General features: G+C 41.4%; 1 protein-coding gene across 1 annotated transcript; it reads right to left on the minus strand.

Moving 5' to 3' along the window:
* Positions 1-1653: 1653 nt before the first annotated feature.
* On the minus strand, positions 1654-2958 carry TUSC1 (tumor suppressor candidate 1). Its single transcript, XM_039545909.1, has one exon. It carries the CDS (start codon positions 2900-2902, stop codon positions 2345-2347), a length of 558 nt encoding a protein of 185 aa, XP_039401843.1. The 5' UTR covers positions 2903-2958; the 3' UTR covers positions 1654-2344.
* Between the last annotated feature and the right edge of the window lie 14171 nt (positions 2959-17129).

Genomic DNA, 17129 nt, shown 5'->3' on the forward strand with positions numbered 1-17129 from the left:
ATTGAAAATTGTTAAGGGCCTGCTCTTGCAGCTCTTCGTGATCCTGGTAATCCAACAGGAGTCACCTTTTCATCAATCTTTAGCCAATGTGTTCTAACAGCAAGAGACAAAAACAGGGGTAGATCCTTAGCTAGTGTAAATTATTATAACTGACCTGAATTCAATAACAATTTATACCAACTAAAAATTTGACCCTTTAGTGTACCAATGTTAAATAATGCTTGAAAGACACTTACATATTTCAGCAGACCGCTAGTAATGAATCTGAGCCCCACTAGAATAGAAACTCCTGGGTGAATTTTGTTTGAGCTTTCTAAGCTGCAGGCCAGACATACATATTACATTTTAGAACCAATGATCCTTCTGTTTGAGTTCACTCTGTTTATCCATTAAATCTCTTTATATAGCTGATGCATACTTTTAAACTTATCTATAATATTTAGATACCTTCCTTTAAGGCAATAATTAACTGCCCTCACTGTATCTGACATCTACAAGCACTGAATAAAATCCTGGAATCAGGGCCCTAATGCCTACAGCAATATTTTGTCTTAAATAATTTCTGTGTTCAGATGTTTTCCATCATTATATTGCAACAACACACGATCACAGAATCACAGAAATGTAGGTCTGGAAGGGGCCTTAAAAGGTCATCTACTCAAGTACTGTAAGCCTATATTATACTATTCTGCTAAACCATACAAGTTGCTTGGGCATTTTTCTTTCTAAATCCCTCTTTTCATTTGCAGTTTATACATCTACTTTACTGGGAATGGTTCACAGAACACAGTAACTTTTATTTAAATATAAAACATTTGGACGTGTCACTGATTTTTTTGTGCCCATTGTACTTCACTTTTATTAGCCAATTTAAAATGGCTAGTAAGGGTAGTTTCAACCTAGTGAGCAAACAAGACATTCAGAAACTGACATTCTAGAATTCCCATTAAAGACTAAGGAAGATGAACTGCACAGCTGAGGTGCTCTTTAGACCTATCACATTAAACAGGTCTATTCCCCTAAAACTTAATTAAAAAGCTTTTTATGTATTGATATTGGTTTAACAAATGATACTGTACATTTTATATCACAATTAAATTTGTATGCTGGATGCTACACAGACTATTCTAAACCTCAATTATATTAAACAATAATAGTGAAGTTAGTACAAGTATTCCTCTTTTCCCATAAATAATCTAACTCCAAACAAAGTTTGAAGTTACGTGAGTGGTTTATTTTGGTTTTTTTAAGGTTACATAAGTACCACCTTCTCTCAGTGAAAAGTTTAGTAATTAAGTTTTAGGGACCCATCCCACAAACAGTGGCATTCAACCCTAACTTTCCTCATCTGATTAATCCTACTAAAGGCAATGGGACTACAGATGCAAATAATGTTACTCTTATATGTTTACAAGGTTGGTCTTTCAGACAGTAAATAGAAACTAAAAATTAAAATAGTTTCCGTTATGTAAGTGAAAAATAGTTTTTACTTAAAACAGAAAGATAAGTAATTGAGTAGTTTGTTTCTTAGAATTTTGAAAAAACCTTGGTAGCAAAATTTAAGAACTTTGAATAGTAGCTATTTACAGTATAAAACAAATAATATGTATATTATATTCATCTGCATATTACAAATCACATCTAGTAGAAGCATTTTGGTTGTCAAGGATTTATTTAGTATGACCTGTGGTTTTATGAATTGGACTTGCCATGTCTAGACCAATTATGCAACAGTCAAGGATGAACAAATCAATAGTCAAAGATATACAGAGAATGGAGTGGCAGATGATATCCAACCAATTCAGAAGGATTCTGAGGATTATCAGCTTTCATTTAAAGTGCTGTCACAATAAATCTGGCACACAAACTTTTCATTTTTTAAACTGATATACATGGGTACTAAAACCTAGTAGCAGGCTAAAAAATGTGCCATTGTTGGGTCATCTACAGGGCTATTGTGGCCTCTGTGAGATTTGTTCACTCCTGCACAAAGATAACTAGAGACACAGGTCCAAACTCAAAGCTGAGAAGGCAGACAGGGCAATGCCAGGAGGCGGCAAAGTCCAGAATCCATTTCTCCCTCTAGGACGAACTTCTCCTCAACACCCAAGGGCACGAGGCACCTGCGCTGTGAGGCCCTTTCCCTCCTGCCGCGTGGGGCTCCTCCAGCTGCTGTGGCTGCTCCTGCAGGAAGCTCCCGCGCCTACTTCTGGGGCCCGCACTCCCTGTGGGGCAGGGGAGCCCCGCGGTGAGGCGGCCGCAGGGTGCAGCCAGCTGGGTCCGCCTCAGGCACCAAAGGGGGGGGGTCCCCAAAGCACTGCGGAGCCCCGCCAGCCTCCCCCGGTTATAGGGGCGGCACCAGGCTCTTCTCCGGCGGCGGCGGCGGCTGCTCCCCGTCCAGCTCCCGCAGCAGCTCGTCCAGCTCCCCGTCCTCCTCCAGCCCGTCCTGGGCGCGGCGGCGCCGCAGCTGCTGCAGGGCCCGGCGGTGCCGCTCCTGCAGCCGCCGCAGCTGGGCCGCCAGCGCCGCTTCCTCCTCCCGCGGCTGCTCGGGGGCGGAGCACGGGCGGGGCGGCGCGTCGGGCTCCGGGCCGGGCCCCAGCAGCGCCTGGCGGAAGAGGCTGCGGTTCTCCCGGCGCAGCCGGCGGTTCTCCAGCCGCAGCCGCGCGTTCTCGTCCCGCAGCCGCGTGTTCTGGCGCTCCCGCTCCTCGCGGGCCCGCACCGCCTCGCTGTGGCTGGCGGCCAAGTCCGCGTATCGCTCCGCCAGCTGCTGCGGCGAGCCGCCCGCCAGGCCGCGCCAGCCGCCCCCCGCCTCGCCCCCGCCAACGGCTGCCCCGCGACCCCTCCGCGAGCCCGCGCCGGGCCCGCAGCTCCAGCGCCGTCCAGCACCGCGCATGCGCCTCATCCGTGCTGTGCCTCCGCTGCTCTGGCGGCGCCCGCCTCCTCGGCGCAGCCGCGGAAGAGAGTCGCTTAATGATGACGCCGCGTTATGCAAACGAGAGGGCGGAGCTATAGGCTGCTGGAGCGGAGTGGGGAGGGTGACAGCTGTGGAACAGCTGGTGCTGCCCGCTGGTTTTGTGCCTGGCCTTCCAGGGCCAGATGTGCAGGAGGAGCCGCAGGGGAGCCACCTCTCCCTTTTCAAAAGAGCAGGATTCACCCACTAAATCATCTGGCGAAGGTCAGGGCACCTGCTCTGAAAATACAAAGCACCACAGCGATCCATCAGGCCACCCTTCCCAAAATTATTACAAAAAGATGACTATTTCATCATCATTTATTTATTTAGTGACAACAATATGCCCCCACTTTGTACAGCATACACGAAGTCCCTGTGCCAAAGGGCTTACACTAGAAAGGCCTGATCCTACAAATGCTACTGAGCATAGCGATCATACTGGGGTCTGCATTGACAAAATCCAGTGCAGGCGCTAGACCTGAAAATCTAAACTGACAACTAAACATGTTTGTACAGATTACTGCCAGGGATAGTTCCACTGAAGTCAGTGAAATTTTCTAACTGAAGACTGCCATGTGAAAACAACTAATTTATGAGTAATCCCACTAACAGAAATAAAAGTCTGTATTGTTGTTAGGCCTGAATAAAGATGTAGCACAAAACCAGTTGTGCCAACCTGACTGGAGTCAAGCATCTAGAGGTTTCTGGGTAATCTCAGAAGGAAATAATGAGAAGCAGCATTGTCTCACTCACAAAGCCCTGAACACAGTGATCAGGGTGGGGGGCTGGGACCAGCTTGTATTATTATTGAAAACTGTCTGTCTGAGGAACTGATACATCATACATTCTCTCACTCTCTCTTCTCTTTAGTGTTTGTTTTGTGTTTTGTGTTTTAACTCCCTCGCATTCTAAACTGTTGAGATATTAACAATTAATATTATTAGATAGAATAGAGTAGAGAATATTAAATATTAATATTAAAGTTAGTCTAAGTTCTAGTTGTTAAACAAAATTGTTTGTTCTATGAATGTATGATGTAATAATAATGTTATACTATAAGCTAACTAAGCTGCGAAGAGCTGGGCTGGTTGGTTCTTACACAAGCTGCTTCTTTTTTTGACACGCGAACTTTGTCAAAAAAGAACTTTTGATCGTGCCTGTCTCTGCTGTCTCTGCTGTCACTCGCTGTCAGAGCTGTTGGGCATTGTGAAGAGCTCAAATCAATGTAATTCCATGGAGTGCAGATGTAAATGCAAGTAGGATCTGGGCCTTAGGCCTCAATCCTTCAAACATTTATCCATGTAAGTAACTTTCTATGACTGAGTAGTCCTACTGGGTTCATTGGGACTACTCATATGCATATAGTATTACGTGTGCATATATATATGTTCAGGATTGGAGTGTCAGATTGTAAACTTGTGATAGAGACCATGTGTTACTGTATGCTCTGCACAGCACTGAGCACTGTCTGAGCCTGAGCCAAAGCCCCATCAAGGTCAGTGGAAAAAATCCCATTGATTTTAATGGATTTTAGATCAAGTGCTTGGTGCTCAACAAAACAGTAAATAATAATTTTTAGAACTGTTCCTTCCATAACAGCCACGTGCTTATTTACAACATTTTTTAAAAAAATTGAAAATCACTGTAGCCTGGAAGTAATCTCAGTATTGCTGTAAAGTCATTTCGCCAGATCTGCTGGTCAGCAAAAATGAATTTACAGCAAATATTTCCAGTAATAAACTCCAAAGGAGAGGCTGACTGAGAGCGTGAAAATAATTTAATGCAAATAGGTGACCAATCTGATTTTGCATTGAAATAAATAGGCACTAAAATTTAACAGTTTTACTGTTTCTGTTTAGAAAATTGGTAGACGTGCCTATCATCAGGGCACTCTGGCACTTTATATCAAAAGAAGGGCCTGAGCCCCCTGAACCTCTGTTGAAATTAATCAGAGTAGAAAGTACTTAACCCCACAGTGGATTAGGCCCAAGTAATTATAGTGGGAGGGAGTGCAGTTAGGGTGACCAGACAACAAACGTGAAAAATTGGGACGGGGGCGGTGGGTAATAGGAGCCTATATAAGAAAAAGACCCAAAAATCGGGACTGTCCCTATAAAATCAGGACATCTGGGCACCCTAGGTGCAGTGTAGTTCTTGGGCTTTGTGTGATCAAAGCTCTTCGGGTAAAACTGTGATAACCTTATTCACAATGAATTGTACCTTATATCATTGAGCTTAATGGGATTATTTGTGGGTAAAGTAATATTCAATATGAGTAAAGGCATCACAATCTGGCCCTTATTTTTATTTTATTCATTATTTCAATTTATTTTTAAAAAATGCATCTACCCCATATTGCAGGCACATATACAAGGAGTTAGTAAAATACAGACAGAAATCAAAGGACCAATTTTCACATAAACACCATCCTCACATGCCAAAACTGGCTTTGTCTGTGCCTCAGATTCCCCAGCTATCTGTAAAACAGCCCATTGAAAACCTTAGATGAAAGGTGCTATATATGTACAAAGTATTAAAGTTATGGTTTGGGGCAGGATGATATGCAACAACATAGGCAAGCATGAGCATAAGGTACCCTGTACTGTGCAGGCTACCTGCAGGGCAGGTCACAGTGAGGAAAGGAGAGTAGCCTCCACAGAGCTGCTCTACCTTGTCCCACAAAATTGGGCAGGGAGTGGGCATGCTGGGAAAGGGAATGGGCACAGTCTTGACTCTGCACTTGGTACATTGCTGGTGCAGTTTACTTGTTCCCTGGAGCAAATGGGGAACAGGGCTGAATAGTGACTCAGAGTCACACCCCAACCCTATAATAGGTATTGTTTAAAACAATGGCACTAACTGCCAAGAATTAAAACCGGCAGATATAAAAACAAGCTAATCCTATATCTCTGCAAAAAAATCTCTCAGAAGCTAAATCAAATAAAAAAATCTTACATTTAAATTTAACTAGGCCCCAATTTCACAAGTGCTACATGCATAATTTAATTTGTATATATAATCCCATTGACCTGAGTTTCTCACATTTGCAGGAACAGGGCCTTACTATAGGCTTTTGGAGAGAAAAGAGTGGTACAGGAGACTGCTCAGCATTTCCACAAAAGCTTTTTTTCAATGGAAAATTGTTATTGTGTGTTTTCTGGTTTTTTGGACATAATTAAAAATTTTACAGCAAGTATCTGCTTACCTCAAAAAAATTATTTCCCCTTGTTCTCCCGCCCCCCCCAGAAAATTGAACACCCACTACAGGCTGCTCCAACAACTGGAAATAGCCTTGGCATAGGAATGCCACACCAAGTCTCCCTTTGACTCCTGAATGGAAGGCTTCTGTGCAGAGAGTGACCAGCTATGGTGACTCTATGCCTACACGAGGATTCCCCTGATGCCAGGACAATTCTGTGGGTACTCTCGGTATCTTTATGATCACTTTGTGCCAGGGTAGTCAGTGTAATGTGACTGTGGGGCAATTGTGACTTAGATCCATAGACACCATTCTGAAACATTTTCAGGATTTTAAGGTAGCCGTGCTGAGCTGACCTGGAGACAGAGACACTCAATATAGACTTCAATCCATAACCTTGGCTCTGTTATGTGAAAGAGAGAGAAAGGTGTAAAAATAGAGTACTGCATTTACACTACAGAATTTACAGTAATTTCAATACCTACTTAATAGATGCTGTCAAAATATCATGGATCAGTGATGATATATGCCCAGCCTGAATGCTGCATCCAGTCCATTTGATGCATTTAGGTGGCCCAGAGAGATGCAGATTCTTCAGAATCTAAGCAGTCATTTCAAATGAATAAATAAATAAAGTTTCTGGATCTTCTGGCTGTGAACCTAACTTTCCAAGTGAGAAGAAAGTGTTCACTAATTCAGTGTTGTCTTCTTGAGCCTGCAGAGAGCCTGAAACAATGGCTTTGAGAGACATGAACCAACCCTGCTGCAGCCCTCAGCTGCATTAATCAAGCTGGAGTGTTGATTCTGAAGCCAAACACCACCACTTTAAATGGAAGCATTAACTATTTCACTGCTTGTGAGTTTAGCAGGTAGAAAAGGAGTAAAACTCATAGAGATGGTAGCAATTGGAAATTACAGCAGGGAAAACGATACATAGGGAAGAAAAAACAAGACGTGAAGTTAGAGATATTGAAGAGAAACACAGAAAGGAAGGAAGGAAGGGAAATAGTGGTGACCTTATAGAGGAATATATTTTCCAGCTGAATGAAGCTGAATGTGACAATGAGGTGCTTAATAAATCATAAATAAACTAAAAGTATAGTTACTATGTAAAAGTCACATTCTGTCCTTGATATTTGTGCAAACCCCTCACTGGCATCCTAGGGCATTCCTCGGTGGATCGAAGCGAGTATGCAGTCTTAAATTTATACTTTGGCCATGTACCACAATGAAAAATAGAATTTGGCCATCTGCCAAAAATAAGTTTGACACTCCTCTCATAGGTGGAGAGAAAGAGAGATGGATAGTAGCAGCAGTGATCCTAGCAGACGTAGAGGTAATGTAGAAAAATCCAGATCAAGCTCTCTTTTTGTGGGGGTGGAAGTGGTTGGGTAGATGGGAAACAACATACACTTAACACTAACAATCCAGGATGAGATGAAAGTTTCCTTGCCACTTATATGTAATTTGGAATTGCGTATTCCTGTAGCTGATCTCACCTATCAAAACCAGTTCTGAGTGTAACCAAATTAATCAATTGACTTTTGTAAAACTAGATAGCACTTCATAAGCGAATATTAATCATAGCTCCTTTGATACAAGGAACACTACTGCTGGCACTCTGAGGAGAAGTCTGTGACAAGATGATAGATATTCTGATAGCATCACACTGCTGACCCTTTTCATTGGTCTTCATAAATGTTTTTTGAAATCAGGAGGAAATTCACGCATTTTAAACTGATGATTCCTATATAAAAGAGAGATGTGTTGATAAAGCTTATGATGTCACCTGTATTATCATTGTACATTAGTTTGAGTGTGGGGAAGCATAGCATACCTATTCTCAGCAGTTCTGCACAATGAACAAGTCAGCCATGAATAATGAGAGCCTGATTCTGCTCCCTCTTTACCGGTGTAAATCCGGAATAACTCTGTCAGCGTCAGTGGAATTATACTGGTGTTGACCTGGTGTAAGTGAGATCAGAAGCCAACTCTGAAAATAAAGTTTTACATTGCAGAAGAAGATGGGGAAGAAGACTTGGTAACTGCTTTACTTGTATCCTCCTTGTCAACCAGCCTTAGGCATTCTGTTTGAGTTGTCATCATTCCTTGAAAGTCAGGAGTGTTAAGAAATGGGGAATATTAGATTGCCTTGTCATCCCTGGAAGAGCTGTAGTTTTGGGAATTACATCAAACCACCTTGTTTGAAGTACTGAGAGGATGGGGTGGGTGATTTGAGAGGTGCCCACAGGTATTTTCTGTTGGCAGGCTTGCTGATCTTTATTATATATAACCTCTTGGTCTGAATTGCTGCTGCTTCTTCTTGTTTTCTTTAATCTGTGATTTTATTATCATTATACACTGAAAAGTTTAATAAACTACTCACGGCATTGTTGCTGCTGTTGCTAATATTCCTTCCAAAGCCCCCACTGAAGATGGTTTATTATCAGCAAATAGACTTCTTAGTTGCTATCAAGAGGCCTTATTGATACTTGACAGAATGAATACCACTCTATTGAAATAATTACTACAGAGTTAAGACTAGGTAATATTGATTGTGTGTATTTATTCCTTTGATATGGGCAACAATATTAAAAGCCATCAAACACTAGCTTCACTATTTGACAGCACCATTTAATTCTAGCCATGTGTTGCCATAAGAAGAATTAAGATATAAATAAAGAAAGCATGACTTCCGAGCTTTAATTAGGATTCATGGTGCCGTGATATTCTGCCTCAGAATACCATGGATCAGAATGGAGAAACTAGCTTTAAAGCAGAAATGCTGTGGTGGCAGAGGGGAAGAGGAAACAGTTCATTAAATATCAACAGCCAGATGTGGGGTAGATAATTTTCTGCAAAAGGAGAGTTTCTGGAGAGGATTGGAAGGAGTTGCACTACAATCAGGTCTCCTTCTGCACAATTAGCCATTTCATCAAATAGCAACAATGGGGCAGAGTAGCAAACAGAAGGAAAGTGGACAACTTTGCCCATTCTCATGCAGAGTGGCCACAATCAGTATTTCAGATAAGTACATTTCTAATTCCAACAAGGTGACATGTATTATCGGTTGCACCCAAAATGCGTGTTCATTCAAAGTTGCATTGTTCTGGGTCTACACTAATTTTGAAACAATATCTACGTACAACACATGGACGCTGAAAGAGAAGAGACATTTCTGTGGCAGCAGAAACACAAGTGGCTCCTTTGCTGAACAGCTGCTCTATGTTGGATATGCAAAGGTACAGCTGTGATACTGTTCCTCCCTCTGTGGAATATGCTTCCTGTTTGTTTTGAACTCAAAATGGATTGACATACGAGTCCACAAGATTAAAGAGTCTTTTACAGAATGACCGACAATGTTCAGAATGTAAATAAGAAGCTCCCTCTCTTTTCAAAGATGTTGCTTTATCTTCTGTCCTTCAGGCTGTGGACTTTGTTTTCTTTAATGCTATTATAATGGTGGTGATGGGCCAGAATTAGATAGGTAACTGATTTCCAGATAATCTATTTATTTATTGTATCGTTAGGCCCCAGGCCTGGAATCCTTTACCTACAAGAGAGTAGGACTTGCAAGATTATTCTCTAACTAGGTGACTCTACTCATTGCCCACAAATGTCTTATTGGTATCATAGAATATCAGGGTTGGAAGGGGACCTCAGGAGATCATCTAGTCCAACCCCCTGCTCAAAGCAGGACTAATCCCCAAATGCATTTTTGCCCCAGATCCCTAAATGGCCCCCTCAAGGATTGAACTCACAAGCCTGGGTTTAGGAGGCCAATGCTCAAACCACTGAGTTATCCCTTCCCTGCAAGCAACTGTATCAAAAAGGGACAGATTGAATATTGTGGTATCCTTTGCGCTCTAAGCAGTGAAAAATAGGTTGTTTGCATATGACATAACAAGTGCAAAGTTCAACTGAGTCTAGTTTCAAGCATTCTTTCAGAAACAGTCAAGCTCATCAATATCATGGTTGGCATTGCTAAATAGTCTGCCAAGTTCCAAAGAATCCTTACTAAGTTTATACTTAGTCCGGTAAATCACCTACTAAATTTAATGAGGAAACAAGGAAATATCAGCCAAGTTCCAGTGCACAAAAAAATGCTACAGAATTAGAATAATGGATAATTTACACATATGTAAATTACTTCTGTGGGGGAGATTTTGAAAAAGTACAATTGGGAGTTAAATTCTTAACTCCCATTGATGCCCAGCGGGAGTTGAGTACCTGACTAGTGACTACCCTTTGTGCATTTGAAAATCTACCCCTAATTCAATAACATGCATGGGTGCTACATAGATGACAACAGAGTAGAATAGCTCCCTCCTTTGTATGTATGTAGGGCAACAATGTAGGACAAGTAACTTTCTGTTTATAAAACCCAGTCCCCACATTTCTCACCTCATTAATTTTGCTTCATTCCATCACAATTATTACAGCAATTTCTGGAGAACCTGAAGTGAATCAGGGCCCCGTTCTGCTGGGAGCTGTACTAAGATAAAAGGCAGTCCCTGCCCCGAAGAGCTTACAGTGTTAAGGACAGACTGTAGCAGGTAGGTGTATTTTTATAACAGAACATCAAAAGAATAAATTGAACAATGCTAGGTAAGTTATGGAGCATAAATGTGTTGGTCTACAAAACTTCGGCCTATTTCTGCTACCACCAAAGTTAATGGCAAAACTTCCAGGATTGTGCCTTTGGTGCCTGTGACCAGCGGTGGCTACAGGCACCAGTGCTCCAAGCGCATGCCTGGGGCAGCAAGCCACAGGGGGTGCCTGCCGGTCCCTGTGAGGGCGGCAGTCAGGCAGCCTTTGGCGGCGCACATGCGGGAGGTCCACCGGTCCCGCGGATTCGGTGGCAACTCAGTGGTGGGTACACCAAAGCCGTGGGACCGGAAAACCTCCCGCAGGCAAGCCGCCGAATCCACGGGACCGGGGACCTGCCACAGGCAAGCCGCCTAAGGCAGCCTGACTGCTGTGCTTGGGGCGGCAAAATAGCTAGAGCCACCCCTGCCTGTGACTGGAGCTTTCTTGTTTGCTGTGTTATTTTCTCACCTACAGTAAAACAAGCATTGTCAACATTTTTCCTGGTATATACCACATCTTAACAGAAACATATTTTCAAGGTCATTTCCCCACCATTCACAGTTGTCCAGTCCACTTCCTCTTCCATTCATAATTGAGGAGACCACCTCCTCTCTCTCTCTCTCTCACACACACATTTATGATTATATAACATCCCTATGGCAATGAGAACTAATTGCATACATGGAAAATTAATATTAGGAAAGGATATAAGGTTTTAGTTTCTTTGATTGTGATAAGGGAGCTGGAAAAAAGGGAGAACAACATGTGACAAGCCAATTCTCTGTGGACCATCAGCAATATTCCATGGAGCACAAATGGTCTACAGATCACAATTTGAAAACCTCTACAGGAGAAAGTTGTGTACTCAAGAGTAAGAACTGTGAAAATTCAAATTCTGAGCCAGCTTCCTCTAGCCAGCCTCCATTCCCCACACTCTCACCCCCCTCTCCCACCATCCACCCACCCACACCCCATAACTCAGAATGAAAACAATTAAGAAGATGTGGTCAGTTTCTAATATATCAACCAGGTGGTGCAAGTAACTCATAGGTATTTAGGATTAAGAAACACCAATTATTCTTCTCATGACTTATCAATTTGTATAACTGGAACTAATCAACCCCACATCCATCATAATAGTGTAATAGACTTTAGTGAACATTTGATATATAGACATAAACTTAATAACTATTTTATTGAAATCTAGGACATTACATGGTCTACTTCATAGACATCTTCAAATCCAACGTGTTTTGTGATGTCATGCCATGAAAATCTATATTCTGTTTTACCGGAAAAAAACCTAGATGAACAACAAAAGGATCTAATGCTCAGAAAACCAAGAAACATTGGGATGGGGTTGGAGGGGATCTTCTAAACCTTTAAGACTTTTTAAAAGCTTTAGGAGTCTGATCCAAATAGGAAGCTTTCTATTAACTGCAATGGGTATTGGGTCTAAATTAAAATAAAAGTTTTTCATGTGGAGTTTGTCCTTTTTCCTTGTCTCATCCATTTCTAAAAAGAACTTTAGTCTCAAATGTCATAAGATTCTGAATTCTGGAGCTAAAGCAGTGCTATATTGTTTGAAAGTCTTCACCAGAATGTGTAATGCTCAGATTACTACTCAGATTTTTTCATTCATATTTTTGTTCCTGGTTTATAATATGGTTATGTACAATTAAGTTAAAACTTATGCCTGAATCCAATGACCTCAAAGCCCTGAAATAAAAGTAGTTATTCCAAATTAATTAATTTTGTAAAATCAGGAATTTAAAGACTGTAATAATAAATAATGGCTTCCATTCAAGTATTAAAATCAGTACTAGGATTCATGAATGGCATTTAAATCCAACAGTAATAATCTATTTTCGACATTCTCTCTATCCACTGTGGACCAGATCTTCAGCTGATGTAAATCAGCATAGCTCACTTGATCTGCCCCTATGTATCTTTATTATATATGCATGGTACTTAGGCATCTTTAACATCGTGGAAGAATAGGAAATTATATAATCTAAACATATTCCAAATCACAGAATAATTTTAAAAGCTCTGGCTCTGCATTCTTTGCTCATAACAATACACCCTGTGAAGTCAATGAAAGTTTTGCCTGAGCAATGATTGTGGGGAAAGCCCAAAATGTCTGGGTTTGGAGTGCTTTTAATTTAACAAATTTATTTTCAAATATGTTTGATTTCTGCAGCTGGAACATCCTAGGATTTCCCCATGGCAATTTAAATAATTCTAATCTGTTGTGAATTATCAGACCTCTATCGACAAAGAATAGAAATACATACCTTACATCTACCAGTAGAATTGAAATGAGTATTATAAGCCTGGACCAGCTCCCTTCATTAGGGATTACTTCATTAGATCTGATAACTATTGTGGGATTGTCATATCTTTTGACCATATTTTTTTCAGTGCTCCAGTCCGCTGATAACCTCTCATCTTTAAATGCCAAATTTAATGGGAAATTGCCCTTTTATTGTGTGTACCGCTTTACCAGCTCACAGAGAATTTCTTCTGCAAAGGATTTTGAATGCTGTTAAACCCTATTTATGACTTTAATAGCTTTGCATTAATGAAAAAATCAGATACCCTTTATATACCCACCTCAGGGGTTCAACTAGATGTTCTATTGATGTGAAATAGAGCCAAATTGATTTCTGCTAAAGATGAGAAAGTAGTAAAAAACCAAACTGCCTGTGGATAATAAAATGACTTGTTTTATCACAAATATTCACTACAAACTTTATCAACACAATCTCTCAAATGGATGTCCAAGGTTGAATATTGCCCAAGCTATATATGGATGCCCCCAAACATGTCTGCCTATGAAAAAAAAACAAACCCTCCATAAACATCTTGATGGGTTTCATAAAGTGTTCAAATTAGAGAGAGTGACTATCAAAACATCCACTTATCTGAATGGCTGATTTAATTCAAGTGGTTCAGTAGTCTCATTCACCTGAAATATCCTTTGTACATTGTAGTAGATCTCAGTCACCAACAGCTGGGCAGATATTAACACTTTCCAAAATATTTGTTCTTAAATTAGGGGATCTGTTTTCACCTTACATAATACCCAAAGACCTTGAAATAATAAACATTACAAAAACTTGGTGTAATGACATAAAACAATGGGATACTGTAATACTCGGACACAGATTATACAGGAAAGACAGAGTAGGCCAAAGAGGTCAGGAATAGCAAGATTCCATAGACTCTAGGGAGATAAAAATTCTGATGGAAGAGGACCACACAGCTGAATCTATATGAATACAAATCCCAAACTGTAAGAATGTAAATATATTAGTAGGGCTGTACTACCTGCAGGGCCGGCTCCAGACCCCAGCGCGCCAAGCGTGTGCTTGCGGCGGCATGCCGCGGGGGCGCTCTGCCTGTCGCCGGGAGGGCAGCAGGCGGCTCCGGTGGACCTCCTGCAGGCGTGCCTGTGGATGCTCCACCAGAGCCGCGGGACCAGCGGAACCTCCGCAGGCACGTCTGCAGGATGTCCACCGGAGCCGCGGGACCGGCGACTGCCAGAGCGCCCCCCACGGCGTGCCACCGTGCTTGGGGCGGCAAAATTGCTAGAGCCGCCCCTTACTACCTGTCTCAAGGTCAAGAAAAGGAAACGAAGAGCGTCGAGAGAGACAGAAAGAGAACAAGCAAAGAGGCAAAAAAAATCTAACAAAATGGTGATAATGTATATAAACTGGTCAAATGGCACAAAGGGACAGAGATTAGGGAAACAATTTCTTGATAATTTAAGTATTGCTTCTTGAAGCAACTAATTCTAGAGCATATAAGAGGAGGGACTATTCTGAACATAGTCTGAAGTACCACATAGGAGCTAATTCAAGAAGTGTCAGTAGCTGAGCCACTAAGGGTATGTCTACTCTACAGTTGCGCTGCTGTAGTGTAGATGCTTTCTACATTGATGGAAGGGATTTTCCATTGATGTATGTAATTCACTTCTCCAAGAGGCAGTAGCTAGATCTACAGAAGAATTCTAACTAGAAGAATTCTCCAATGGGCATTGTATCTGGCAAATTGATTGAAATGATAATTAAAACCAGAATAAACATACATCTGGAAGATCATGATGTGCTAGAGACTAACCAGCACAGATTCTGCAAAGGAAACTTGTGTGTCACTAATCTCTTACAATTCTTTCAACATGTCAATAAAGCAGTGGGTAAAGAAGAGCCAGTTGACATAATTTATTTAGTCTTTCAAAAGGCTTCTAAAGAAATTAAATAGTTACAGGGTGAGAGTCCAAGAATTATCATGGGTCAGAAACTGTCTAAGAGACAGAAAGCAAAAAGTAGAATTAAAAGGTCAATTTTCATCATATCTAAAGATTAACAGAGGGGTGCCTCAAGATGCTATAATGGGTCCTGTGTTTAATATATTTATTATTGGTCTGGAGAGTGAAATGAACAATGAGACAGCAAAATTTGCAGATGAGATAGTTATTCAGGCTAGTCAAGACCAGAGAGTCCTACCAGGAACTTCAGAGAGATGTAAACAAACTAGATGAATGAGGAAAATGTGGGCAAATGAAATTTATTGTGATAAATGCAAAGTAATGCACATTGGAAGAAAAAAATTAAGCTATTTGTACACCTAACATAGTTCTAAATTAACTGTATCAACTCAAGAAAGAGACCTGGAGACAGCTCAGTGAAGACCTCTGTTTAATGTGCAGCTGCAATCAAAAACTCAAAGATGTTAGATTGCATAAGGAAAGGGATGATGAATAGTATGGAAATATTATAAAACCATGGTGTGGCATGGATTCTGTGTGCAGTACTGGTCACTCTGTCTGAAAAAAGATACTGCAGTACTAGAGAGGGTTCAAAGAAGGGCAGGAAAAATGACCTGGAAAATCATACAAAGAGAGAATGAAAAGATTGGAATTGTGTACTTCAGAAAGGAGACTAACAAGAGGTCAAATGCATAAAATAATGAATGATGTAAAGAAGGTAAATCAGAAACTTCTGTTCTCCCTGACTCATCACAGAACAAAGGGCCATTCAATAATATTAAAAGGTGGGAAATTCAAAACTGACAACAGGAAATCTTTTTCACACACCATGTGATTGAATTGTGGAACTCATTACCACAGGAAGTTGTTGAGGCCACAAACTTAGCATGATTCAAAAAGGGACTGGACAGTTTTATGGATAACAAGAATATCAAGAGTTGTCATAATCAATGATAAATAATTGTGGAAGTGATGTTAAACCTCAGATTCAGGGTTTATACCAATCTCTAACTATAAGAGACTGTGTGAGACCTAATGTGTGTGGGGAGGGAAATTACCCCATATCTGTCTAGGACTGTGTTCTTCCTTCCTCTGAAACACATGGTATTGGTCAGTGTCAGGGACCGGATACTGGACTAGATGGATCTCACATCTGATCCGGTGCAGCAATTCTTATGTTCCTAGTACAGTCAGTGTACTTACTTCCTATTTTAAGTACAGTATACGGAAAACTATGGTAACAGATAGTATATGTTGATTTCTCAATGTCAGTCACTGTCTGTGCAGCTGGAATTGGGCTATAAACAGACAACACAGAATTTCAAGCAGTAGGTCTCAAATGAGCTGTCTGATTGTAGGGATGCTAGAGGATGTGAAGAACAGAGACGCTCCCTTAATTGAAATAATGTTTTTATGAATTGGATTCCTTGACTACCAATAAATAAAGTGAATATATCTTTTTAAAATCAGACCCAGGCCATTCTGGTTCCTACTCTGAGGCCTCCCAAGAGCTTCCACTAGCTTCCTGGGTTTCAATGACCCTCTATTCTGCTAATATCTGCCTCTGGCTTTCAATCAAATTATTTCCAGCAGCTGGATTCCCCAAACCCAAAGTTTCCCTATATGATCCCCTCTTAGCCTGCCCCCACCTGCATGTTCTCCTAACAGTCCACTCTCTTGCACTTACCTGCCCTGTTTCCTCTCTCTCTCTTCTGCCCTAACCTTCTGCCACTCCACCAGGCTTCAGATGACTCTCTCGTCTTTACAGATCTATTGTTTAGCTTGGCTACATTTCTACTGGCCCCAAGGACACCATCTTAAATTCTGATGAGAGCTGGCACACTGTGGAGCCTGGCTTACCACCTCACACTACACTACCGCATGCCAGACCTGAGTGTGGACACCTGGGGTCCAGTAGAGACAAATGAACGTCACAATATTTGTTAAAGGCAGAGAAGCTTGCCAGTGAAAAAGTGGATGCTAGATAACTGGTAGGGTGAGGATGTGGGTGTTTTAGGACAGCACCAGGAAGGAGTCAAGCTAGAGTAGATAGCGGTGAGGAATCAAAAGGAATAACTGGGAATGGATGGAGGAGATTTGTTTCAGGGATTTGG

This window comes from Mauremys reevesii, linkage group 6 (assembly GCF_016161935.1).
Source record: "Mauremys reevesii isolate NIE-2019 linkage group 6, ASM1616193v1, whole genome shotgun sequence".
In the NCBI taxonomy this organism is placed as follows: Eukaryota; Metazoa; Chordata; order Testudines; family Geoemydidae; genus Mauremys; species Mauremys reevesii.

Excerpts from the sequence above, each read along its gene's own strand:
- TUSC1 (XM_039545909.1), bottom strand. The coding sequence starts at position 2,902 with ATGAGGCGCATGCGCGGTGCTGGACGGCGCTGGAGCTGCGGGCCCGGC.